The 22,684-nt window shown below is 43.5% G+C and overlaps 1 protein-coding gene across 3 annotated transcripts in view; it reads right to left on the bottom strand.

The window, feature by feature from the left end:
* Nucleotides 1–2,443: 2,443 nt before the first annotated feature.
* Nucleotides 2,444–22,684, bottom strand: part of LOC129033402 (serine protease 44) — a 34,359-nt gene continuing 14,118 nt past the window's right edge. For 2 of the 3 annotated variants that reach the window (XM_054481938.2, XM_054481939.1), the window contains 6 exons: nucleotides 7,287–7,475; nucleotides 6,075–6,200; nucleotides 5,566–5,722; nucleotides 4,953–5,218; nucleotides 4,003–4,166; nucleotides 2,444–3,437 (listed from right to left, as the gene is read on the bottom strand). In XM_054481938.2, coding sequence (XP_054337913.1) covers nucleotides 3,201–3,437; nucleotides 4,003–4,166; nucleotides 4,953–5,218; nucleotides 5,566–5,722; nucleotides 6,075–6,200; nucleotides 7,287–7,458 — 1,122 coding nt within the window. In that variant the 5' untranslated portion in view covers nucleotides 7,459–7,475 and the 3' untranslated portion in view covers nucleotides 2,444–3,200. Of the gene's footprint in view, nucleotides 3,438–4,002; nucleotides 4,167–4,952; nucleotides 5,219–5,565; nucleotides 5,723–6,074; nucleotides 7,476–22,684 lie in introns of those variants that run through there. The other variant, XM_054481940.2, reaches the window with a different exon arrangement.

Raw genomic sequence — 22,684 nt, 5'->3', positions numbered from 1 at the left:
TTATTTGCTATGGGATACCCCTGTGAAGAGACTTAATCTTGAGGGAATCAGTTCCCTGTGGCTGAGTGCTCATTTTGTGAGGGGTGCAGCTGTGAATCAGTATCTTCAGAAGCTGAGGGATGGCTCTGATTTCTCTGCAATGGGATCTAGCAGGAGCATCACATGTCAGAACACAGGGTGCCTCTTCTGATTGGTTCTGAGTCCTGTTGACATGATAGCTTCCTTGCTATCTGGTATGACAAGAAATTTCAGGCTTATTTTATACATTTCCTGTTTCATACCTGTAAATTTTTCAAGCCATTTCTCCAAGAAGCCCTGGTTTCTTTTGGTTGCAAACAGTATTTCTTTTTGTTGTTGTTGTTGTTGTTGTTGTTTTTAGGGGGGGATGGAATTTTGTTCTTGTGGCCCAGGCTGGAGTGCAATGGAGCGGTCTCGGCTCACTACAACCTCTGCCTCCCAGGTTCAAGCGATTCTCATGCCTCAGCCTCCCAAGTAGCTGGAATTACAGGCACCTGCCACCATGCCTGGCTAATTTTTTTGTATTTTTAGTAGAGACGGGGTTTCACCACGTTGGCCAGGTTGGTCTCAAACTCCTGACCTCAGGTGATCCACCCACCTCGGCCTCCCAAAGTGCTGGGATTACAGGCATGAGCCACCGTGCCTAGCCGGCAAATGGTATTTCAAGACCACTAAAAATGCTTATTGCGCCCTATGTCACTTGCCCCTTATGACTAGAAACCCATAGGGAATTTTGTTGTTTGTTTTTATTTCCTTTTTGTTCAAGTCTGGCATTTTTAGTAAAACTGATTGCCTGCCAGTCAACAACTCCTCTCCCTGTGTCATCTATCTCTTTCAGGTTCTACCCAGCCACCAAGCTCCTTACCTAGGAGTCCTCCTAATGACCACCTCTATCCCCCAACTGCCATCTACATCTTATCTGTGGATGAAGGCCAGTGCCTCATTCATAAAAGATAATTCAAAAGTTTTGTTGGAAAGAGTAAAATCGACTAACGTTTACTTGGCACTTGATGTTTTGTTCCCTGGGGGGTCATGCCCATCTTTTCTGGTAACCAGAGGCTATTCCTCAGTAGCCAAGATGCTTGAATGGAATTTCTATTCTCCTATAGCAAGAAACATGCTCTAATATTGGCAGACCAAAGGGTACCCCATCCAGAACCATAAACTTCCTGGAGCCTGGGACTTTCCCCACTGCAGAGGCTGTAACCCTTGCCTACCCAGTTGTGTTTTTTCCCCCTCCACGAAGGCAACCTGGAAAGCAAAAGGAGGACAAAGCAATGTGGTGAAAGGTCAGAGACAGAAAAAAGTAAGGCAATAGAGGATATATGAGCACCTAATTATCTATTCATTCACTCACTCACTCACCAAATAGTTCCTAAACTCCTGCTCTGTTCCATGCCTGGAACTGGAGGATGGACGATAAGGAAAGATTAGACAGAGTCCCATGGCCATGAGGAACAAAATGTCAACCAGTGGAAACAGAGAAATTAACAGGCACAGAGACTGCAGAGTCCAGGGAGCCCAGAAGAAGGCACATTACATTACACAGCCCAGCAGAGTCCACAGGAGTGGTTTGTGGAAAGGAGGAATGCTTATATTGGGGCTGAACTGATGAGGAAGAAGAAAGAAGGAAATGGGAAGCCATACTGGCATTCCCCGCAGATGGAACATGGAAAAAGGTCAGTCAGTCTGTTCTGAAAGAAAGCTGCAAGTAACAGAAATATGTGGCAAGTCTTGGGCATCCAACTCTTCTTCATGGGCATTTCTGTAGGTCATGACCTAAGACTTGCAGGGTTTAGCTGTAACCATGTAGAGTTTGAAAAGCAGAGTGTTTTCACTCACTAAGCCCCAGCTCCCTCAGGCAGCAGGTTTTCTCTCTCTCTCTCCCCTCCCCCTTCTCTCTCTCTCTCTCTCTCTCCCGCTTTCCCCCTCCCCCTCTCTCCTCTCTCTCTCTCTCCCCCCCCCTCTCCTGCATGCACACACAAACACACACACACATACACGTACAAAGAGAGAATGAGCTCTTCCTTCCCACCCTCCTCCCTGTGGGTACTCAGCTCTTTGGGCTCAAGGACCAGCCCATAGTCCATTTTGTCTCCTCAAGGCACACTTGTTATAGGGCAGCAAGGAGAAGCGGGAAGGTGTCTGAGTGTGCCACACTCCAGTCTCTGTCCCTCTTGATGCCCCACTCCTGATGCAGGGTTTGTTAAACTCAAGTACCACACTCCCAGCTACAGAGATGCTGATGGCAAAAAAAAAAAAAAAAAAAAAAAAAAACAGGCAGCAGGACCCACTGGGAAAAGCCACCTGTCAGACTTAAATGAGGGCAGACAAGCTCCTCATCCCTGGCTCTGCCAGAGTTTAATAAAAACCATGAATATCTTCCTAATAAATGGGAAGCCAATTCTTTACAGAGTATGTTATATACAACCTCACACCCCAGTGAGCAGAGCTTCAGAAACACAGGAGACTCTCCAAATATTTATTTAGTTGATTTCCGAAAACTCCACACCCCATAACAGACTCAATACAATTTGTAGTGTCCCTGAAAGTGGCCACTAGGGCACTGAGGAAAGAGGTGCAAGAATGGGTTGCCCCAAGAGAGCTGGTGTGGCAGAGGCTATCCACTCACAGATGGATCCACACTGGGCTGCAGGGGAACTTCTCCCAGCCCCAGACAACTGAGCCAGAGTGGAAGTCCCAGGCCTCACACGTCTGCAGGGACCTGGTAATGCCTCCTTCACTCTCTCTGAGCAATCACCCAGCTGGCTGGTTTCACAAAGTCTCAGGTGGGAGCCCTGAAACCAGAACCACGTCTAACACTTGCTTCACCGTTGATGATGTCTCTTCTTTGATAGATGTTCCTCCAGATATTGATGAGTCACTGTGGCCCACCTGGCAGGGCAGCTGGCCCTCTAGCTGGAATCGGTTCACACTCTCCTTCCCACCAGCCAGAGCACAGCCCTGGTGCAGGCATGGCTGAGGCAAGTGACCAGAGCACCAGGCAGGGGCACTTTCCAGGCCCCAGTCTCCCTGCCATGCTCTATTGTACGGATCTCCAGAGGGCCCGTTGATTCCAACTGGGATTTGCAGAAAGGGCATTGAGAAGGAGTGGGAAGTTGGTCAGAGGAGACACCTAAGTGTGAGACTCAGAAACAGCAGAAGAGTGGAATGGGGTCTGATCACGGGGTCACCAGGATGCCCAGGGGCATCACCAGACACAAGACTAGGACGACGAAGTCTGCTGAATTCAAACAGGAAGCTTGTCTCAGGTGATCAATAATCCATTTCTTGTAGAAATTAACTTCTGTGTAAACTCCAGGGTATCCTTTGCGACCGCAGCCAACGCCCCAGCTCACAATCCCCACCTGGACCCATGTGCCATTTAATTCACAGACCAGGGGCCCCCCAGAATCTCCCTGGAAAAAGAAAGACAGTCACTGTAGGAAAGAAATAGGATCCACATCAGAGCAGGCTAATTGCACTGCAATGCGCTGCAGAGCTAGGCACTCAGCGGGCTTCCCCAGGAACCCCTAAGACCCTCCTAGCCTTAGGTATCTGTCAATATGAGATCTGAGAATTGACAATTTCCAATAAACCAAAATCATGTACCTACTAAAAAGGCGTGTTCCAAAAAACGGAATATACCTAATGAAATCGTGCCTACTCTGAGACAATACGAGTCAAGTGCTTACCTGAGTACACTGCCTGTCACACAGAAGGGGCTCAAAACATGGAACATGTATTGTTGGCGGGACCTGCCTGATTCACCCCTCCTCCCACTCCAGGCTGTGTCAGCTGCTCTCTTTTGAAGGATCAGGTAGGCTGCCCAGGAAAGCCTTGGTGGCTTGTCCTCACGTCCCATTACCATGAATAAGGGTAAACGGAGGTGCTAGGAGATAACCCAGGTCCTACTGGCTGGGGATGAGGAAGCTTTGAGGAGACAACTGCAATGCTAAGGCAGCAAGAGGCCCATGAACTGACCTGACAGGCATCCTTCCCTTGGTCATTATAGCCACAGATGGTCCCTTTCTTGACCATTTCACTCCTCATTCTTATCTTTTCCTTGAGCACCTCATTACATTTCTCATGAAGCATAATGCTTAGCTCAGCCTCCTGAAGCTCAGTTACTATATTTTCTGATGAATCTACAGAGAGACAATTTACAACTGAGTGGGTGTGTATAAGTGGGACAGGACAGGAGAACCCCATACCCACTCTGGGTCTCAATACCATGTGTTCACACACAGACACCTTCTTAGGCATTGGATATTGTCCCATTTGACAAAGGAAGATATGAGGCCCAATGTTGACATGGGGAGATAAGGACATAAGATCCAAACCAAAACAGGAGAAATAAGAACAGACAGGAAAGGGAAGGCAAGGCGTTACCACTCTGAGAAACCAAAACCAAGCATCTGTCACTCTGAATAGTAGTACTAATAGTGACACAGTATCCTGTACATCAGTAAAGCATCTATACTTTCTAGAGCAGGATCACAGACTGTCAGACAGGTAATGCCCCAAAGGTACCAAATCCAGCCTCTCCCCAAGGATAGGAGGCCCTACACCTCTCTGAAAGGTCTCTGGCCTCTTCTCACACACAGGAAGCTCCCTATCTACCAAGGCAGGTACTTCCAGGGAGGGACAGCTTAAAAGGGCAGACAGCTAGCTCATCACCCCCAGAGGTAAAATCCACCCTAGAGAGAACCCATCATGCCTGGCACCCAAACCCCCAGGTCCTGACAAACCAAAATAATTTCATAGACCAGTTGTTAAAATTATTCCCTGGCAGCATCTACTGCACCCTCCTCCCTGACTTACTAAAAAAATCTGCCCCCCTGTCCCTCCCTTTAGCTTGTAGATCAACCTCAGGGCACCAAGCAACATTTTCCCTGGTCTGGGGCTGCTGTAGTCTTGCTTCATAGTCTCACCTGTTTCATTTACGTTGCCCCATCCGGTCACCCAGCACTTCATACCAGCTTGCACCATGAAAGCCTGTTCAGGGAGGCACACAGGCTGGATGTGCGTGGAGTAATTCACAGGGAAGTCAAGCAGAGCAAGGGCAATGTCATTTTCAATTATTCCAGGAGACGTAAAATATCGGTGGATAACGATGTCACGAACTGGGACCACAAGTGCCGTTTTGGAGCAATGATGCACATTTGTGTCTCCTAGCTTCACTGTGTATTCCAGATGGCTGCAGGAAGATCCTCCAGGGTCTACACTCTGTTTCCACACCTTCCAGGTGCTTCCCGCCTGGTGCCATCTTCCTATGCCAGCCAGCAGCTACCTCCCTCTCTCCAAGCCACATCCCTCCAGGACCCCTGACCACTTTAGCCGGTGGTCCCAGATCAGCCGTGGCAGCAGCAGCACCCAGAAACTTGTTAGAAATGCAAATCGTCAGGTCTCACCCAGACTGGATAAAAACTATGGGGCTGTCACCCTCTTTTACAGATGAGGAAGAGGAAGTTCAGGGAGGGGGACAGACTGGCTCCAGGTCCCACAGCCTGATCAGGGCCCAAGCTCTGAGCCCCAAACACTCACCCAGAGAAGCAGTGAGCGGCAGTGAGCACCCAGCGCCTGGCGATAAGGGAGCCTCCGCAGATGTGTCTGTTGCTGGTCTGCAGGCTCACCTGCCAGGGCCACTTCCTGTCTGGGGCCGGCAGTCCTCCAATTATCCTTGAAGTCCGCTGGCCACAGGCTGGGGCAGGTCAATGAAAGGAAGGAACTAAGAGTAACACTGCTGCAGCACCTTCACCAGAGCCAAATGCGCCTCAGAACCCTCAAAGCAAGGCCTGCATTTCCTGAGGCTCTTCGGAAAATGGCTGTGTCCTCCCAGGTCTCAGGGAGCCGCCCCGCCCCTGGACAGATCGTGTCCCCTGAGCCCCTCCTCCTCTAGGGCAGGTCCCTTCCCCTTCAAACCAGGCCAGTTCTCTGCGGCTGAGCATGGCCCGGAAGCGTCACCTGACGTTTAATGCTACTGTCTGTCCCTTTGGTCCATGTTGAAGATAGTGTGTGTGGGATTGCCAGAGCCTGGTAAGAATCAGACTCACCTGAGGGAAGTAACACCGACGCGGGGAGCACTGCGTTCCCCCTGGACTGGCGGGCCGCTGGGGATCCTGGAGCCCCTACAGGTGGCGGCTCCCATCCGCTCGCTCCGGCGTCCTGGCCACCTGGCCCTGAGGGGAGAGCGGAGGGGAAGAGCAGTGCTACGCCTCCCTGCGCACCCACCCTGCCTGCCTGGGCCTCTTCGAGCCATGGCTGCAGAAGCAAGAACCAGGCCAGGAGCTCCAGGGAGCTGCCGCCCTGGGACGCCATGGATACTGCCGGCGACCTCAGCCTACGTCGTGGTGCCGCCTCGCAGCGGTTTCCACGCCTGCCATGGGTCCTGGCGGGAACTTGGAGCGCCCTCGAGGGACGAGGGGGCGGGGCGGGGCCACAGGGCCGTCCGAGGGGCGGGGCCTGGGCGGGGCCGCGCCGTGCAGTCCTGACTCAGATGAGTCCTCTCTCTCTTCGCAGCTCTCGGTGGACTCAGGGCCCTCCACCTCATCGGGCGCCACCCAGGCACTCAGCGTCTCCTGGCCTAGGGCCCTCGCCTCAGAGTGGCAGCTGTCTAGCCCTTTGTTCACACAAAGATGCGACCACTACTCTACGGCAGAGCTTCCTCCAGCCAGGGCTTTAGAGTCACCTTCCCTTACTTGTTTGCAATAAAAATTAAAACTCTTTAACATGCATGTTGCACTTAACATTACTAACCACTGCGTTAGAGACAATACTGCTACCTTTTTGAAAATCAACACCCACATTAGAGACGACACTGCTACCTTTTGGGAAATCAACACCCACGTGAGAAAAGGGGCATTGAGACTCTAAAGCAGTAGACAATCCCCAAATACCATCTATAGAGTTGGAACTGCATTCTTTTAAAGTTTTATATGCATATATTTTAGGGCTGTAGACTTACTTTCCTATTTTGTGTTCCATGGCTTATTCTTGAGCACAAAATGATAATCAATTATTACATTTATACATCACCTTTTTTACTTTTCCAAGCCCTTTTACAGCTCTTGGCATTTTCCTCGCCCAGGCCTGTGAGGTAACTGGGATTGCACCTTTTATACCAGAGACCTGAGGCAGATGAAATTTATTTCCATCTAGGACTAGAAAAACTTGGGTCTCTTACCGCGAGACTGAGAGGCCGAAGTCAGCCCGAATGCCTGTCAGTTTCATGGAGGGAAAACGCAAAACCTGCAGTTCCTGAGTACCTTCTACAGGCCTGGCCCAGCCTAGGCCCGGGGTGGCCACACCACAGCAAGCCGGCCCCCCTCTTTTGGCCTTGTGGATAAGGGAGAGTTGACCGTTTTCATCTTGGCCTCCTTTTGCTGTTGTTTGGATGTTTCCACGGGTCTCACTTATACCAAAGGGAAAACTCTTCATTAAAGTCCGTATTTCTTCTAAAAAAAAAAAAAGAAAAGAAAAAAGAAAATCAACACCCACATGAAAAGATGTTCAACATTAAGGCAGGATAGATAGACCATGTCCTCAGGACACAGCAGCTGTGGTGACCGTTCCACAATTAACGCAGTAAGCCACAGCATTCGCATTGTAATTGAGCTCATTCAAGCAAAGCTATCTTCAGTAAGAAATTTCCCCTGTAGAGAGCATGCGCACTTCGATTTTACCTTTTCTCAAAATGACCCTTTTTTCATTATCATAGTGAAAAGCACACCCCTGGGTGGAGATTTCAGATGCTGATGAGATATGCGACATATGAACAAGCATGCACAGCTACTGTGCATGTGCACCCAGAGGACCACCCAGAACAAGCTTACTAATAACACTTCTTCCCACTCCTTATAAATAACCATGTAAGACTCCCATAAAGAGAGTCTCCCTAGTGCCAGTCTTCGCTGTCCATCCTCATAAGTATACCACTCTGAATCCTCTCTCTCTCAGGGTGTACTGTCTATTCTGCACTTAACTTTCAAAATATTATTTTCCCTTTACAATAAATTACTCTATGCTCCATCTCCTTTGCTATGCATCTCTTATTTAAATTTTTTTAAACTAAGAAGACAATAACGAAAGTATCACAACAGCTGTCAACAACATCATGAGTCAATAACAAAATGGAAATTAAAATCACAATGAGATATCACTACACACCCATCAGACTGGCTAAAATAAATAATAGTGACAACATCAAATGCTGACATGGATGCAGAGATATTGGATCACTCATAAATTGTGGTGGGAATGTAAACTATTACAGCCACTCTGGAAAACAGATTGGCAGTTTCTTATACAACAAAATAAGCAATTACTATACAACCCAGTACTTATACTCCTGGGTATTCATCCCAGAGAAATAAAGATGTTCACACACACAAAGCTGTATAAATGTTTATAGTATCTGTACTCATATAGCCAATATCTGGAAACAATCCTGTAATGAACAGAATAATGGCCTCCCAAAAATGGGCACATTCTAATCCCTGGAACCTGTGAATATTTCACCGTACATGGCGAACAAAATGTGACTAAATTAAGCATATTGAGACAGGAGATTATTCTGGATTATCCTGGTGGGCCCAATGTAATACCAAGTATCCTAGAGGGAGGAAAGAGAGTCAAAGTCAGAGAGAGAGATGTGATGTCAGAAGCAGAGGTCAGAGAGAGAGTTTTGAAGATGCTATACTGCTGACTTCAAAGGTTAAAGAAGGGGCCACAAGCCTAGGAATGCAGCAGCCTTTAGAAACTGGAAATGGCAAAGAAACAGATATTCCCCTAGAGCCTGCAGAAGGAAGACAGCTGGCCAACACCTTGATTTTAGGACTTCTAACCTCTAAACTACAAGATAATACATTTGGGTTGTTTCAAGCCACTACATTTATGGTAAATTATTACAGCTGTAATAGGAAATGAATACAAACCCAAATGTCCTTCAGTGGGTGAATAGTTAAACAAATTGTGGTACATTCATACCACAGAATACTACTCAGCAAAAGATAGAATAAAATATCAATAGAGGCAACAACTTGAATGAATTTCCAGGGAATAATGCTGAATCAAAAAAACCAATCCCAAAAGGTTGCATGCTGTATAGTTCCATTTATATAACATTTTTGAAGAGATAAAATTTGAGAAATGAAAAGTGGATTAGTGATTGTCCAGAGTTAGGGAGGTAGGCATGGTTTTGAAAAGGCAATACAAGGAATACTCTGGTAATGAAATTGTTTTGTGTCTTGACTATGGTGGTAGATACTTACACATATGATTAAATTGGATAGAATTATACATACATCCTGACTTGTACACCCTCATAAATTAGCACAAGTAAAACTGGAGAAATCTGAGGAAGATAGATGGATTGTATCAATGTCAATATCCTGGTGATGTGGTACTACCGTTTCTCAGGATGTTACCACTGCAGGAACTGGGTAAATGGTATAGAGGATCTCTATTATTATTTCTTACAATTGCATGTGAATCTATTCAATTTCATAAGTTATCTCAAAAAAATTTTAGGCTTAATTTAAAAAACAACACACTCAATCATAAAGCTTTAATAGGATAAAAATTTGGCCAGGCACGGTGTTTCACACCTGTAATCCCAACACTTTGGGAAGCTGATATGGGTGGATGGCTGGAGCCAGGAATTCAAGACCAACATGGGCAACATAGCAAGACCCATTCTTTACGAAAAAATAAAAACTAGCCAGGCATGGTGCTACACACCTGTAGTCCCAGCTTCTCAGGAGGCTGAGGTAGGGGGATCACCTCAGCCTGGGTTGTCGAGGTTGCAGTGAGCCATGATTTCACCACTGCACTCTAGCCTGGGCAACAAAGTGAGACCCTGTCTCAAAATAAAACAAAAGAAATAAAGATAAAAGTTCATATATAGTATTGCTATTGTCTAATCTTGACCCCAGAATCTTTACTTTTAAAGTCAATTAGCCTATCTGATATAAATATTAGCAATACATTATCATTATGAAGACAAGTTATTTTCATTGTAGAAAAATAAGAAAAAACAAGCAAAATGAAGAGGGAAATCTCATTATCTTCATAATTGGGCACATATTTTGGAGCCCATTTTTTCATGTAACAATATATTCTGTTAGAAATATATTCTGTTAAAAATCTAAAAAAGCTAAAATAATCAACATCGGAGTCCAATTTGCCATCTTTTCTAGTCATCTTTAGGTGTACTGATCCAACCTTTGTTTATCTCAAAATGTATTAGAATACTTCTTTTGAAATAATTGTAAATTATTTCCTTGAAGGAGAAACATCCTTTGCTGCAGTCCATGTCCAGACAACATTTTTCACAATCTCTCCTGTTTTTCTCCCTTGCAGTTGATAAATTCAACCCAATTACAATGGTGTTAAAGAACAGACTTGCTTTGTTTTTTTCAGCATCCAGAACCATATGGGAAGCTATGATTACCTCTTCATAGGTGGATGAACAGATTGACCAATAGTTGTAATACAGAGTGATAAGTATCTTGAATGAAAGATATGTATGATATGTTTTGAAAGCCAATTTTTTAGTGACTATCAACATTTAAAATATCATCCTACCTAGTAATTTCTCTGATGGCAGTTTATTCTATATAGATATCCTTTCAGAAAACATGCCAAGTATGCCAAAATATATATAACAAGGCCCTGCAGCAACTGTTTGTAATAGCAAAACATCATTTAAAAAAACATAAATTCTCATCAATAAGACGCTGGTTATAAGGAAGTATCTTCATGACCATGGAGTAGAGAATTATTTCTTATACAAGATACAAAAAACACTGACCGTGAAGAAAGATTAATAAATGTGACACCTTTAAATTAAGAACCACTGTTCATCAAAAGGCACCATAAAAATTTGTGGAAAAAATTAAAAGCCATATGATGGGGGGGAGATATTTGCAACACACATAACCAACGAAAAACCAGTATCCAGAATATCAAAAGAACTGAAAATCACTCGCAATATGGCAGACACCTTGAAGGCGCTGCACAAAAGAGGAAATCCAAATGGCCAATAAGAGTGACAAAGGAGGATTCAGAAATAAATGCATTTAGAAAATAAAGAAGTTTCTTTGTAGGGTGCAAGAAAGTCAGACCTCAGAAGAATTGATTCATCAAACTTACACAGTGAGCATTTAAAGGAAAAATGTCACAAAATTACCAAGATCACCAGGCTTAAACGAGTCTGTTCAAACTGAGAACACAGCAACTTTCTCACATGACCATCATGTTCACAAAGGTTATGACATATATTGAGACATCAGCAGAGTAAAATTAAAAGATAAAATCATTTTTGTTTTGTTTTGAAGTCTAGGTTTGCAGGAATATTGACAGTTTTATTACTTTGGTATCACAACTAGATAGGATGCCCCTGTTACATTTTGGTTTATTTCTGGAATCAATCCCCCGACTATGCCATGGGAAAATACTTGGGCATTAGAAGTAAGGTAGAGTGTTGGTTTTTGCTTTTACAGACCCCCCTTGTGGTAAAGTTCCTTCCATTAGGGCAAATTTGACCAAATGAGTTGCTTAGCAATTTTCTGATTCCATACCATTAATTCAATAGTTTTTTTATTATTCAAGCAGTTTATTTACACAGGAATAACAAAAGGTGTCATTTAATACATAAAGACCTCTGTGACAGACTGCAAAAATGACCACAATACTTTGCAGTTCCTCCTGTCAAGAGATGGAGTCAGGCTGTGGTATAAGCAGCCTTGTCACTTGGGGTATATGACCTGGCAAATAACATGGTGCTAGAGTTTCCCATGGTTAATTAAAATGCTGTAAAGAGTCTCTGATATGTCATACCTAGAGAGTCACAGTATAGATCTCTCAGTTCTGGCGCAAGATCATACCATCTGCAGCAAAGAAACTGTACATTATTTGAAAAGCAACTCCTGACACACTACTAAACCCTAAAGGAAACTAAGTGTCAGACCATGAAACATTAAGTGACCAAGAGACTGGAGCTTCCTATCATAAGGTAGATATTTAGTCAGACTCACCAAGTCATAAACTCAATTGGACTAAACAGCAATCCGTCATTCAATGGAAGTGATACTTTGGAACTGGATTATGACAAGTCTTGAAGACACAAGTAAGTTACACAAAGAGATGAACCTAGATCCCCATGTCACCTATTTGTGATGCATTGAAATGTCTCCCTCAGTTTACACTCATAGCCTTATGGCGAGCGTCCTAGCTAAATTAGGAGGAAAAACCTGTGCTTGGTTCAAAAATGGACTCAAAATCCTGTGCCAGCTGAAAATAGGCTGCTATTGCATTATATCCCTGTATTAGTCAGGGTTCTCTAGAGGGACAGAACTAATAGGATTTTATATATATATAATTATTATATATATAATTATTATATATATGAACTTATTTTATATATATATATGGAAGCTTATTAAGGAATATTAACTCACACGATCACAAGGTCCCACAATAGTCCATCTACAAGCCAAGGAGCAAGGAAAGCCAGTCCAAGTCCTAAAACTGAAGAACATGGAGTCCAATGTTCGAGGGCAGGAAGCATCCAGCACAAGACAAAGATGTGGGCTGGGAGGCTAGGCCAGTCTAGTCTTTTCACGTTTTTCTGCCTACTTTATATTCTAGCCATGCTGACAGCTGATTAGATGATGCCCACCCAGATTAAGGGTGGGTCTGCCTTTCCCAGCCCACTGACTCAAATGTTAATCTCCTTTGGCAACACCCTCACAGACACACCCAGGACCAATACTTTGCATCCTTCAATACAATCAAGTTGACACTCAATATTAACCATCACAAGTCCACCCCTTGTCGGCTTGAACCCATACACATCTCCTGAGATCACACATAATTTTCAGATAAAGATAATAATAAGGTCATAATTACACCTAACACAATACAGCTATCCTTTGTACAACTGGAAACACACCAATCCCCAACCCAAATACTGTTGCATAAAGTTAGCAATACTTAAATGCTGATATGAAGTGAATAAATCTTATGTCACATTGATAAAGAAAAAAGGAAATAAAATTATATTTTCTTAGTGCAAGTGTGTACAAACACGTTTTTAACCAAAGGAGGAAATACTCATGACAGTTACAGTCCTTGTTTCTGCAGCTGGTCACGTGATCATAACTGGTATTGATGACTACCTTCTTCTGCTACCCATTCTGTATTCCCTTTGCCTTCAGCAAGCACCTCAGCAGGTCGTGGCTTTTTTCCTGGTGGAGTGACCCAAACCTTCATTCCTGAAGGGTCTGGGCCATTTGCAATCTTGCCTGGATTGGGTTGTTGTAGTTTCCCATTGACTTTATTCACAGGGTGGTAATACTAAGGGACACCCTGATGGATTTCCTGTATTCCATACATACTCTTCCTTATCTGCATTGTGGAGTAGTAGACTGATTTCATCTTGATAGTCCAAGTCAATCACCTCAGCCAACACTGTAACTCTCTTCTTAGCCTGTTGACTTAGATAGGAGGAGCCCAAAGTGTCCAGGTGGCAATCTTAACTTCCAGTTTAATGGAATCATTTAATGGAATCATTTAATGGAATCTCCTGGTGGCAGCATTCCTCCATCTGGAACTAAGACCTCTACACCAGCAAAATGTAATGCTGCAGGAACTGGAAGCAAAAATTTTGCTAGTGGATCATTAGGAGTGATGGTGAGTGGTGCCACTTCCACTTCCACTCCTCGATTCCTGGACCCATGAAACCTGGCTATGGGAGAAACAGTATCATATATTGGATGCTGACTCAGAGCATACACAGCCTTCTGGAGAACTTTGCCCCAGCCCTGCAAAGTATTGTCACCTAGTTGGCGTTGCAACTGTGACTTCAAAAGGCCGTTCTACCATTCTATCAACCTAACTGCTTTAGGATGATGGGGAACATGGTAAGACCAGTGAATTCCATGAGCATGAGCTCACTGCCACACTTCTTTAGCTGTTAAGTGAGTGCCTTGGTCAGAGGCAATGCTGTGTGGAATACCGTGACAGTGGATAAGGCATCTGTGAGTCCACAGATGGTAGTCTTGGCAGAAGCATTGCATGCAATGCTTACTCTATTGCATGTAATAGCAAACCCATTTCTGGAGTAAGTGTCTATTTCAGTGAGGATAAACCTCTGCCCTTTCCATAAGGGAAGAGGTCCAATATAATCAACTTGCCACCAGGTAGCTGGCTGATCACCCTGAGGAATGGTGCCATATCGAGGGCTCAGCATTGGTCTCTGCTGCCGGCAAATTGGGCACTCAGCAGTGGCCATAGCCAGGTCAGCCTTGGTGAGTGGAAGTCCATGTTGCTGAGCCCATGCATAACCTCCATCCCTGCCACCATGGCCACTTTGTTCATGGGCCCATTAGGTGGTAACAGGGGTGGCTGCAGAAAGAGGCTGAGTGGTGTCCGTAGAACAGGTCATCCTATCCACTTGATTATTAAAATCCTCCCCTGCTGAGGTCACCCATTGGTGAGCACTCACATGGGATACAAATATCTTCACAGTTTTTGACCACGAGGGAGGTCTATCCATATACCTCTTCCCCAAATTTCTTTGTCACCAATTTTCCAATCATGCTTCTTCCAAGTCCCTGACCATCCAGCCAAACCATTGGCTACAGCCCATGAATCAGTATATTATTGCACATCTGGCCATTTCTCCTTCCATGTAAAGTGCACAACCAGGGGCACTGCTCGAAGTTCTGCCCACTGGGAAGATTTCCCTTCATCACTGTCCTTCAGGGATGTCCTAGAAAGGGGCTGTAGTGCTGCAGATGTCCAGTTTCGGGTGGTGCCTGCACATCGTGCAGAACCATCTGTGAACCAGGCCCTAGTCTTCTCTTCCTCTGTCAACCGATCATAGGAAACTCCCCATGAGGCCATCAGTGCAGGCTGGGGGAGAGAAGGCAGGGTGGCAGGAGTGGAAACCATGGGCATTTGAGCGACTTCCTCATGTAACTTACTGTGCCTTCAGGACCTTCTCAAGCCTAATCACGTATATACCACTTCGATTTGATGATGGAATGCTGCTGTGTACAACCCACTTTATGGCTAGATGGGTCCAAAAGCACCCAGCTCATGATAGGCAGTTCAGGTCACATGGTGACTTGATGACCCATAGTCAAACATTCAGTTTCCACCAAAGCCCAGTAACAGGCCAAGAGCTGCCTCTCAAAAGGACAGTAGTTATCTGCAGAAGATGGCAGGGCCTTGCTCCAAAATCCTAGAGGCCTCCGCTGTGATTCACCTATGGGGACCTGCCAGAGCTCCAAACAGCAACCCTGTCTGCCACTGACACCTCAAGCACCATTGGATCTGCTGGGTCATATGGCCCAAGTGGCAGAGCAGCTTGTACAGCAGCCTGGACCTGTTGCAGAGCCTTCTCCTGTTCTGGACCCCATGCAAAACTGGCAGCCTTTCAGGTCACTTGATAAATGGGTTGGAGTGACACACCTAAATGAGGAATATGTTGCCTCCAAAATCCAAATAGGCCCACTAGGCAGTGTGCCTCTTCCTTGGTTGCAAGAGGGGCCAAATGCAGCAACTTATCTTTCACCTTAGAACGAATATCTCAATAGGCCCCACACCACTGAACCCCTAGAAATTTTACTGAGGTAATAGGTCCCCGAATTTTAGTTGGATTTATTTCCTGTCCTCTGGCACGTAAATGTCTCACCAATAAGTCCAGTGTGTTTGCTACTTCTTGCTCACTGGATCCAATCAGCATGTCATCAGTGTAATGTACCAGTGTGATATCTTGCAGAAACAGAAAGCAATCAAGGGCTCTCCGAATAAGATTATGACACAAAGCCAGAGAGTTGATATACCCCTGAGGTAGGACAGTAAAGGTATATTGCTGGCCTTGCCAGCTGAAGGCAAATTGCTTCTGGTGGGCCTTATGGACAGGAATGGAGAAAAAAGGCATTTGCCAAGTCAATGGCTGCATACTTGGTACCAGGAGATGTGTTAATTTGCTTAAACAATGAAAGCACATCTGGTACAGCAGCTGCAATTGGAGTCACCATTTGGTTAAACTTATGATAATCCACTATCATTCTCCAAGATCCATCTGTCTTCTGCACAGGCCAAATGGGAGAGTTGAACAGGGATGTGGTGGGAATCACCACCCCTGCATCTTCAAGTCCTTGATGGTGGCACTGATCTCTGTAGTCCCTCCAGGGATGCAATATTGTTTTTGATTTACTATTTTTCTAGGTAGAGGCAGCTCTAAGGGCTTCTATTTGGCCTTTCCCACCATAATAGCCCTCGCCCTACCAGTCAGGGAGCCAATGTGGGAGTTCTCCCAGCTGCTAAGTATGTCTGCCAATTATGCATTCTGGCAATGGGGAAATGACCACAGGATGAGTCCAGGGACCCACTGGACCGAGGTCAGACCTGAGCCAAAACTCCATTAATTACCTGACCTCCATAAGTCCCTACTTTAACTGGACCACAGTGACATTTTGGGTACCCTGGAATCAATGTCAGCTCAGAACCAGTGTCCAGTAGTCCCCAAAATGTCTGACCATTTCCCTTTCCCCAGTGCACAGTTACCCTGGTAAAAGGCCATAGGTCTCCTTGGGGAAGGATGGGAGAAATATTAACAGCATAAGTTGTCGGTAGTGTAATGGGGTCCTTCCTCAAGGGGACCCAGCCTCCCCTTCATTCAAGAGGTTCTGGGTCTGTAAACTGGCTCAAGTCTGCAAATTGATTGAGGGGCCATGATTCTCTATGTTTATAATTCAAATTAGTCTGTTGTCCATCCGATCTAGAAGTTTTCTGCTTATACAAATTAAGTAGGAATGCAGCAGGCTTCCTATCAATTTCACTTCTAGAAACACCTTGGTTAATTACCCAATGCCAGAGTTCTACACGAGTCAGACTATTCTGATTGCAGCTTTGCCTCTGCTGCCCATTACAGTAGCTATGTCCACCTTGCCTTTGATGGTTGAGTGCCACCACTTGGCCCCTGCCACCTTGGGATCCAGTTATTCCCAATGTATTTAAATTTTGTAGTTTAGTGACTGCAGTTCCCACTGTTAGAGCTGACATACAGAGAAGAGCAATTACAGGGCCCTTCAAAGATGCAGGTACTGCCCTCACAAATCTATTTCACAAGGCATTGATCAAGGGTATATCTTCTGGACCCTCTCAGCTGGGATAGGTAGATCTAAAGTGACTAATCCACTCCACCATCTCAATCTCCCTAAGCCTTTGGATGCCTTCTTCTATATTAAACCAAGGGAGATCAGGCATTTCCAGCTCCCTCACAGTGGGCCATCTTTTAATGCATATTTCAGCTAACCAAGCAAATAAACTATTAGAACCTTATTTTAACTCACTGAGCTGCAACATTAAATGCAGAGTCCCTACTCAGTGGGCCCGAAGCAATAAATTCAGCCTGACCCAACTCTGTGTTCCTTCCACCATTATCCCACACCCTTGATATCCATTCCCATGCCTATTCTCCAGATTTCTGCTTATACAAATGAGAAAACTCAAGTAGTTATTTTCAAGTGTAGTGCACCTTCTCATGGGTCATACTCTCAACTTCACCTCTAAGGGCCCACCAGTACTTTAGTCTAGTTACAAGTCTAGAAGCAAATGGGGGTGTTGGGGGTGGCTCCTGAGGAGAATCAACATTACATTGTCTGGCAACTGCCTCAGAATAGGCCATCACTGTTGCCTCAGGCAGCACAGGTAGAAAGGTAGAAAGGCTGATGGCAGCATGGGTCAGGGAGGGGATGTTGTCACTACTGGGGATGGGAAAGCTTTTCTTCTGGCCAAAAAGGTTCAGCAGAGTTTACAAATTCAGTGTCCCCAGCTTCATCAGGGTCCTCTCACAAGTCCCCATTCCAAGTTGCAGGGTCCCATTCTTTTCCAATCAATGCCCTCACTTTAACAGTAGACACTTGGCGAGGCTGTGCATGCACATTTCATTGCAGGTCAGCCACTCGCATGATAAGCGCTTATGTCTGTTTTTCCACAATTTCAGCTCTTTCTCTACAGGAGATAAGACTCTCACTCAGGGCAATCTTGGCAGATTTGAGGCTCAGTATCTGCTTCTGAAACTGGGTGTTAGAATCCCTGAGTTCATCATTTTCTTTCTTCACTTTGTCCACAGAACTTAAGAGCAAACAACCAGCTTCATTATGTTCCTTCGCTCTCCACATATGGTCAAAGGTTATATGTATAGAGTCACTAAAGTCCTTGCCTTTCATGAACGGTGAATCAGGAATGTCAAATGCATTTATTTTGCATAACTCTCTAAACAGTTCATGCCAAGGACTATCAGTGTTCTCCATACTATTAGAAGTAGAGTCCTGCTGGGCATGGTAGCTCACGCCTGCAATCCCAGCACTTTGGGAGGCCAAGGCGGGCGGATCACGAGGTCAGGAGTTCAAAACCAGCCTGACCAACATGGTGAAACCCCATTTCTACTAAAAATATTTTTCAAATTAGCCAGGCGTGGTGGCCCATGCCTGTAATCCCAGCTACTCCGGAGGCTGGGGCAGGAGAATCGCTTGAACTCGGGAGGCGGAGGTTGCAGTGAGCCGAGATCGCACCACTGCACTCCAGCCTGGGCAACAGGGTGAGATGCCATCTCAAAAAAAAAAAAAAAGTTTAGAAGTAGAGTCCGCATTTTTGGGTCTAATCATATTAAGCAGCCAACTCCAGAAACCCCAAAACCAATGAAAGAACTCCATCCTTAATATTCTGTTCCTTTAGAACCACTCCTGGTACCAAAATCTGTATTAGTCAGGGTTCTGTAGACAGAAGACATATATATATGAGTTTGTTAAGTATTAACTCACACTATCACAAGGTCCCACAATAGGCCATCTGCAAGCTGAGGAGCAAGAAAAGCCAGTCCAAGTCCTAAAACTGAAGAATATGGAGTCTGATGTTCGAGGGCAGGAAGCATCCAGCACAAGAGAAAGATGTGGGCTGGGAGGCTAGGCCAGAGTAGTCTTTTCATGTTTTCTGCCTGCTTTATATTATAGCTGTCCTGGCAGCTGATTAAATGGTGCCCACCCAGATTAAGGGTGAGTCTGCCTTTCCCAGCCCACTGACTCAAATGTTAATCTCCTTTGGCAACACCCTCACAGACACACCCAGGATCAATACTTTGCATCCTTCAGTCCAGTGAAGTTGACACTCAGTATCAACTATCACAATCCCCCATTCATGAGTGGCCCTAAAAGACAGTGGTGAGAGGAAATCCTGTATGTAGAGCTTCACACAGTACATCTGGTCATCAGCTTGTTGTAAAGGGAGAAGTGGCCTGAGTAAGAATATATATGGACCCTCAAGCAGTGATGAATGGCTTGTCTGGTTGGTTGGGCCTTAGAGCAAAATTCAAACATCTGGGGAAGAAGCACATGGCTAGACCTATAGGAGTGGGTATAATATGTGTGGCTTTTTAAAATCTCATACCAATGCCCACCAATGGGTATCCGCTGAAGAGGAAGCATTCAACAACCAAGTGGATAGGATGACTCCTCCAGTAGAGGTCAGCTAGCTCCTGTCCTTGTCAACCTCTGCACTACACACTGTGCTCAGGAAAAGAGTATAATTGTGTTGGCAGGATTAGAGGCTATTCATTCACCCAACAAAACAGCATGAGTTTCCTCTGAACAAAGATGATCTAGCTACTACTGCTCTGAATGTCTAATCTGTCAGCATCAGAAAGCAATGCCAAGCCTTGGATGTGCTACATTCCTGAAGGAAACCAACTAGCTATTTGGTAGGAAGATGATTATATCAACCCCCTTCTACCCTGGAGGGTCAATATCTCATCCTTACTGGGGTTCATACATATTATTAAAAAATACATATATGTATATCTTATAAATAATCTTTGTAAAAATTACTAATTTATTAAGTATTGATCTTTTAATGCACATGCATTTAATTATTTTGTGTGATGAAATGGCAAGTATGTATAAAGCACTGCTGCTGTACACAGAAGTATGATGTTGACTCAAGAAAACACATGTGCAGTTGTTTGAGTTGTGAACTGAACTAGCTGGTTTTATCATGGGACATCATTTTTACTTTCAAAGAATGAATCACAATAGAACTATTGTTATTTCGACCTAAGTATTTGGCAGGCTTTTTCTCAAAAATAAACTAAGTTAGAATCTGTGACTTTAAGAAAAATGACTGAAAGTATTTGTTGCCAATGTTAAAACTTGAGCTTTCAAGTGAAAATTTGAATTTTGGAAAATGTGTATGTGCTACCATGAACACAACAGCTTTCCAATAATTAAAGACTTTTCTGATGACACTGGTGGTGATATGAGTGAAGGCAATTCTTTTCTGATATTGTACAGTACTGTATAATGAAATGTGTCAACTTTTGGAAAATCTGCATAACTAAGTAAACCAATATTTTCCAATGATTTTACAAAGTTATGCATGGCTAAAAGGCCCTTTCACAGTGAAGGGCCAGCAGATTTTAACGTAATGAGTACAAAAGTTCAGTTTTATATTCTACATTACAAAAATCTACCACTTGTCAAGTTCTGGCAGAGTGTAAACAGTAATTTGAAAAGGCACAATTACTTGAAAAGGCTATTAAACTACCCCTTCACTTCCAACTGTGTATCTGTATGAGGCTAGGTTTTCTTCATAAACTTCAATCAAAACAATAAACAATGCAGAAGAGACATTAAGCCTGACATTAAGGAAATTTGAAAAATTAAAAAATAATACCATTCTTTTCACTAATTTTTTTCTTCTGGGAAATATAGTTTTTTCATAAAAGTCTGTCATTCATGTTTACATGTATGAGTTTATTTTTATTCTTAAATAAATAATAAAATACATTTTTAATTTCTGTTTTAATTTCTAAAGCAGTAAACATTGGTAGATATATAACACATCAACCAGATTCTAGGATTCTCAATAATTTTTGAGAGTGTAAGGTGATCATGAGACCAAAATGTTTGAGAGCTTCTTCTCTATTTGTTGTCCATTTACTGTTTCATTGATTTTCATTTCAGTCTTTATTTCCTTCCTCTTTTTCATTTGAGAATAATTTTCTTTTTCTAGCTTCCTAAAGTGGAAGTTTGGATAATGAACTTAAAATCTTTCTTCTTTTTTCATAAGCATTTGAAGTCATAAATTTATATCTTAAGCATTGCTTTAGCTGCATCCCACAAAATTTGACATTTTATGTTTTCATTATAAGTCAGTTCAAAATATTTTCTAATTTCCCTTGTGATTTATCTTTGATACATAAGTTATTTGGAAGAGTATTCTTTAATTTTCACATATTTGGGGATTTTTCAAGATATCTATTTGTTACTTTTTTATTCCATTCTCATCAGAAAACATACTATTAATGATTTCAGTCATTTCACATTTATTAAGACATGTTTTATGGCTCAGGACATGATCTTTCTTGAGAAATATTACATGTGCACTTGAAAAGAATCTGTTCTGCAGTTGTTAGATGAAGTATTCTATACATATCAACGAAGTCAAATTGTTTAATAGTGCTGCTCAAGTCTTCAACATCCTTATTGATTTTTTGGTCTACTGGTTCTATCTATTATTAAGAAAGGAGTGTTGAAATCCCCCATTATAATTATAGATTTGTCTATTTTTCTTTGCAGTTCTGTCAATTTTTGCTTTATTGCTTTTGTTGAAACTCTGTAATTAGGATTATTAAGTGTTCTTGATGAATTACACATTTTATCATTATGAAATGTCCCTCTTTGTGTATGGCTATCTTCCTTTTCCTGACATCTACTTTTCTAATATTAATAAAGCCTTACATATTTCTCAGTATTAGTATTTGCATAGTATATCATTTTTCTTCCTCTTACTTTTAATCTAATTATGCCTTATATTTAAAGCACATTTCCTGCCAGGCACAGTGGCTAACACCTGTAAATCCAACTTGAGGAGGCCAAGGCAGGAGAAGCACTTGAGCCCAGGAGTTCAAGACCATCCTGGACCACATGGTACAACCTCATCACTACAAAAATTTAAAAATTAGCCAGGTGTGGTGGCACTTGCCTGTGGTCTCCGGTACTCAGGAGGCTGAGGTGAGAAGATCACTTGAGCCTAAGAGGTTGAAGCGCAGTGAGCCATAATTGCATCACTGCACTCCAGCCTGGGCAACAGAGAGAGATTCTGTCTCAAAAAAAAATAAAAAGAAAGGGCATTTCCTGTAGACAGCATATTGTTGGGTCTTTCTTTTTCCATCTAAAAATGTGTCTTTTAAATGGATTATTCAGCTTCTTTACACTTAATGTAATTATTTATGTGGTTGAGTTTAAGTTTACCATCTTGCTATTTCTTCTGTATTCCATTTGTTCTCTATCCCATCTTTTCTCTTTTCCTGCCAAATCTTGGATTAACTGTTTGTTTGTTTGTTTTGATTCCATTTAATATCCTAAACTGCCTTATTGTATATATTTTTTATTTTTTAGTGGTTGCTTGAGTGTTTTCAGTATGTCTTTAAATTATTACAGCTTACCTTCAAATATTGATATGACTTGGCTCTGTGTCCCCACCCAAATCTCATCTTGTAGCTCCCATAATTCCCACTTGTGGGAGAGACCCGATGGGAGATGATTGAATCATAGGGTGGGTCTTTCCCGTGCTGTTCCCGTGATAGTGAATG

The sequence above is a fragment of the Pongo pygmaeus genome, chromosome 2 (genome assembly GCF_028885625.2).
Source record: "Pongo pygmaeus isolate AG05252 chromosome 2, NHGRI_mPonPyg2-v2.0_pri, whole genome shotgun sequence".
Classification (NCBI taxonomy): Eukaryota; Metazoa; Chordata; class Mammalia; order Primates; family Hominidae; genus Pongo; species Pongo pygmaeus.
Note: the sequence above shows the minus strand (reverse complement) of the source record. Positions and strands in the feature narration are given on the sequence as shown.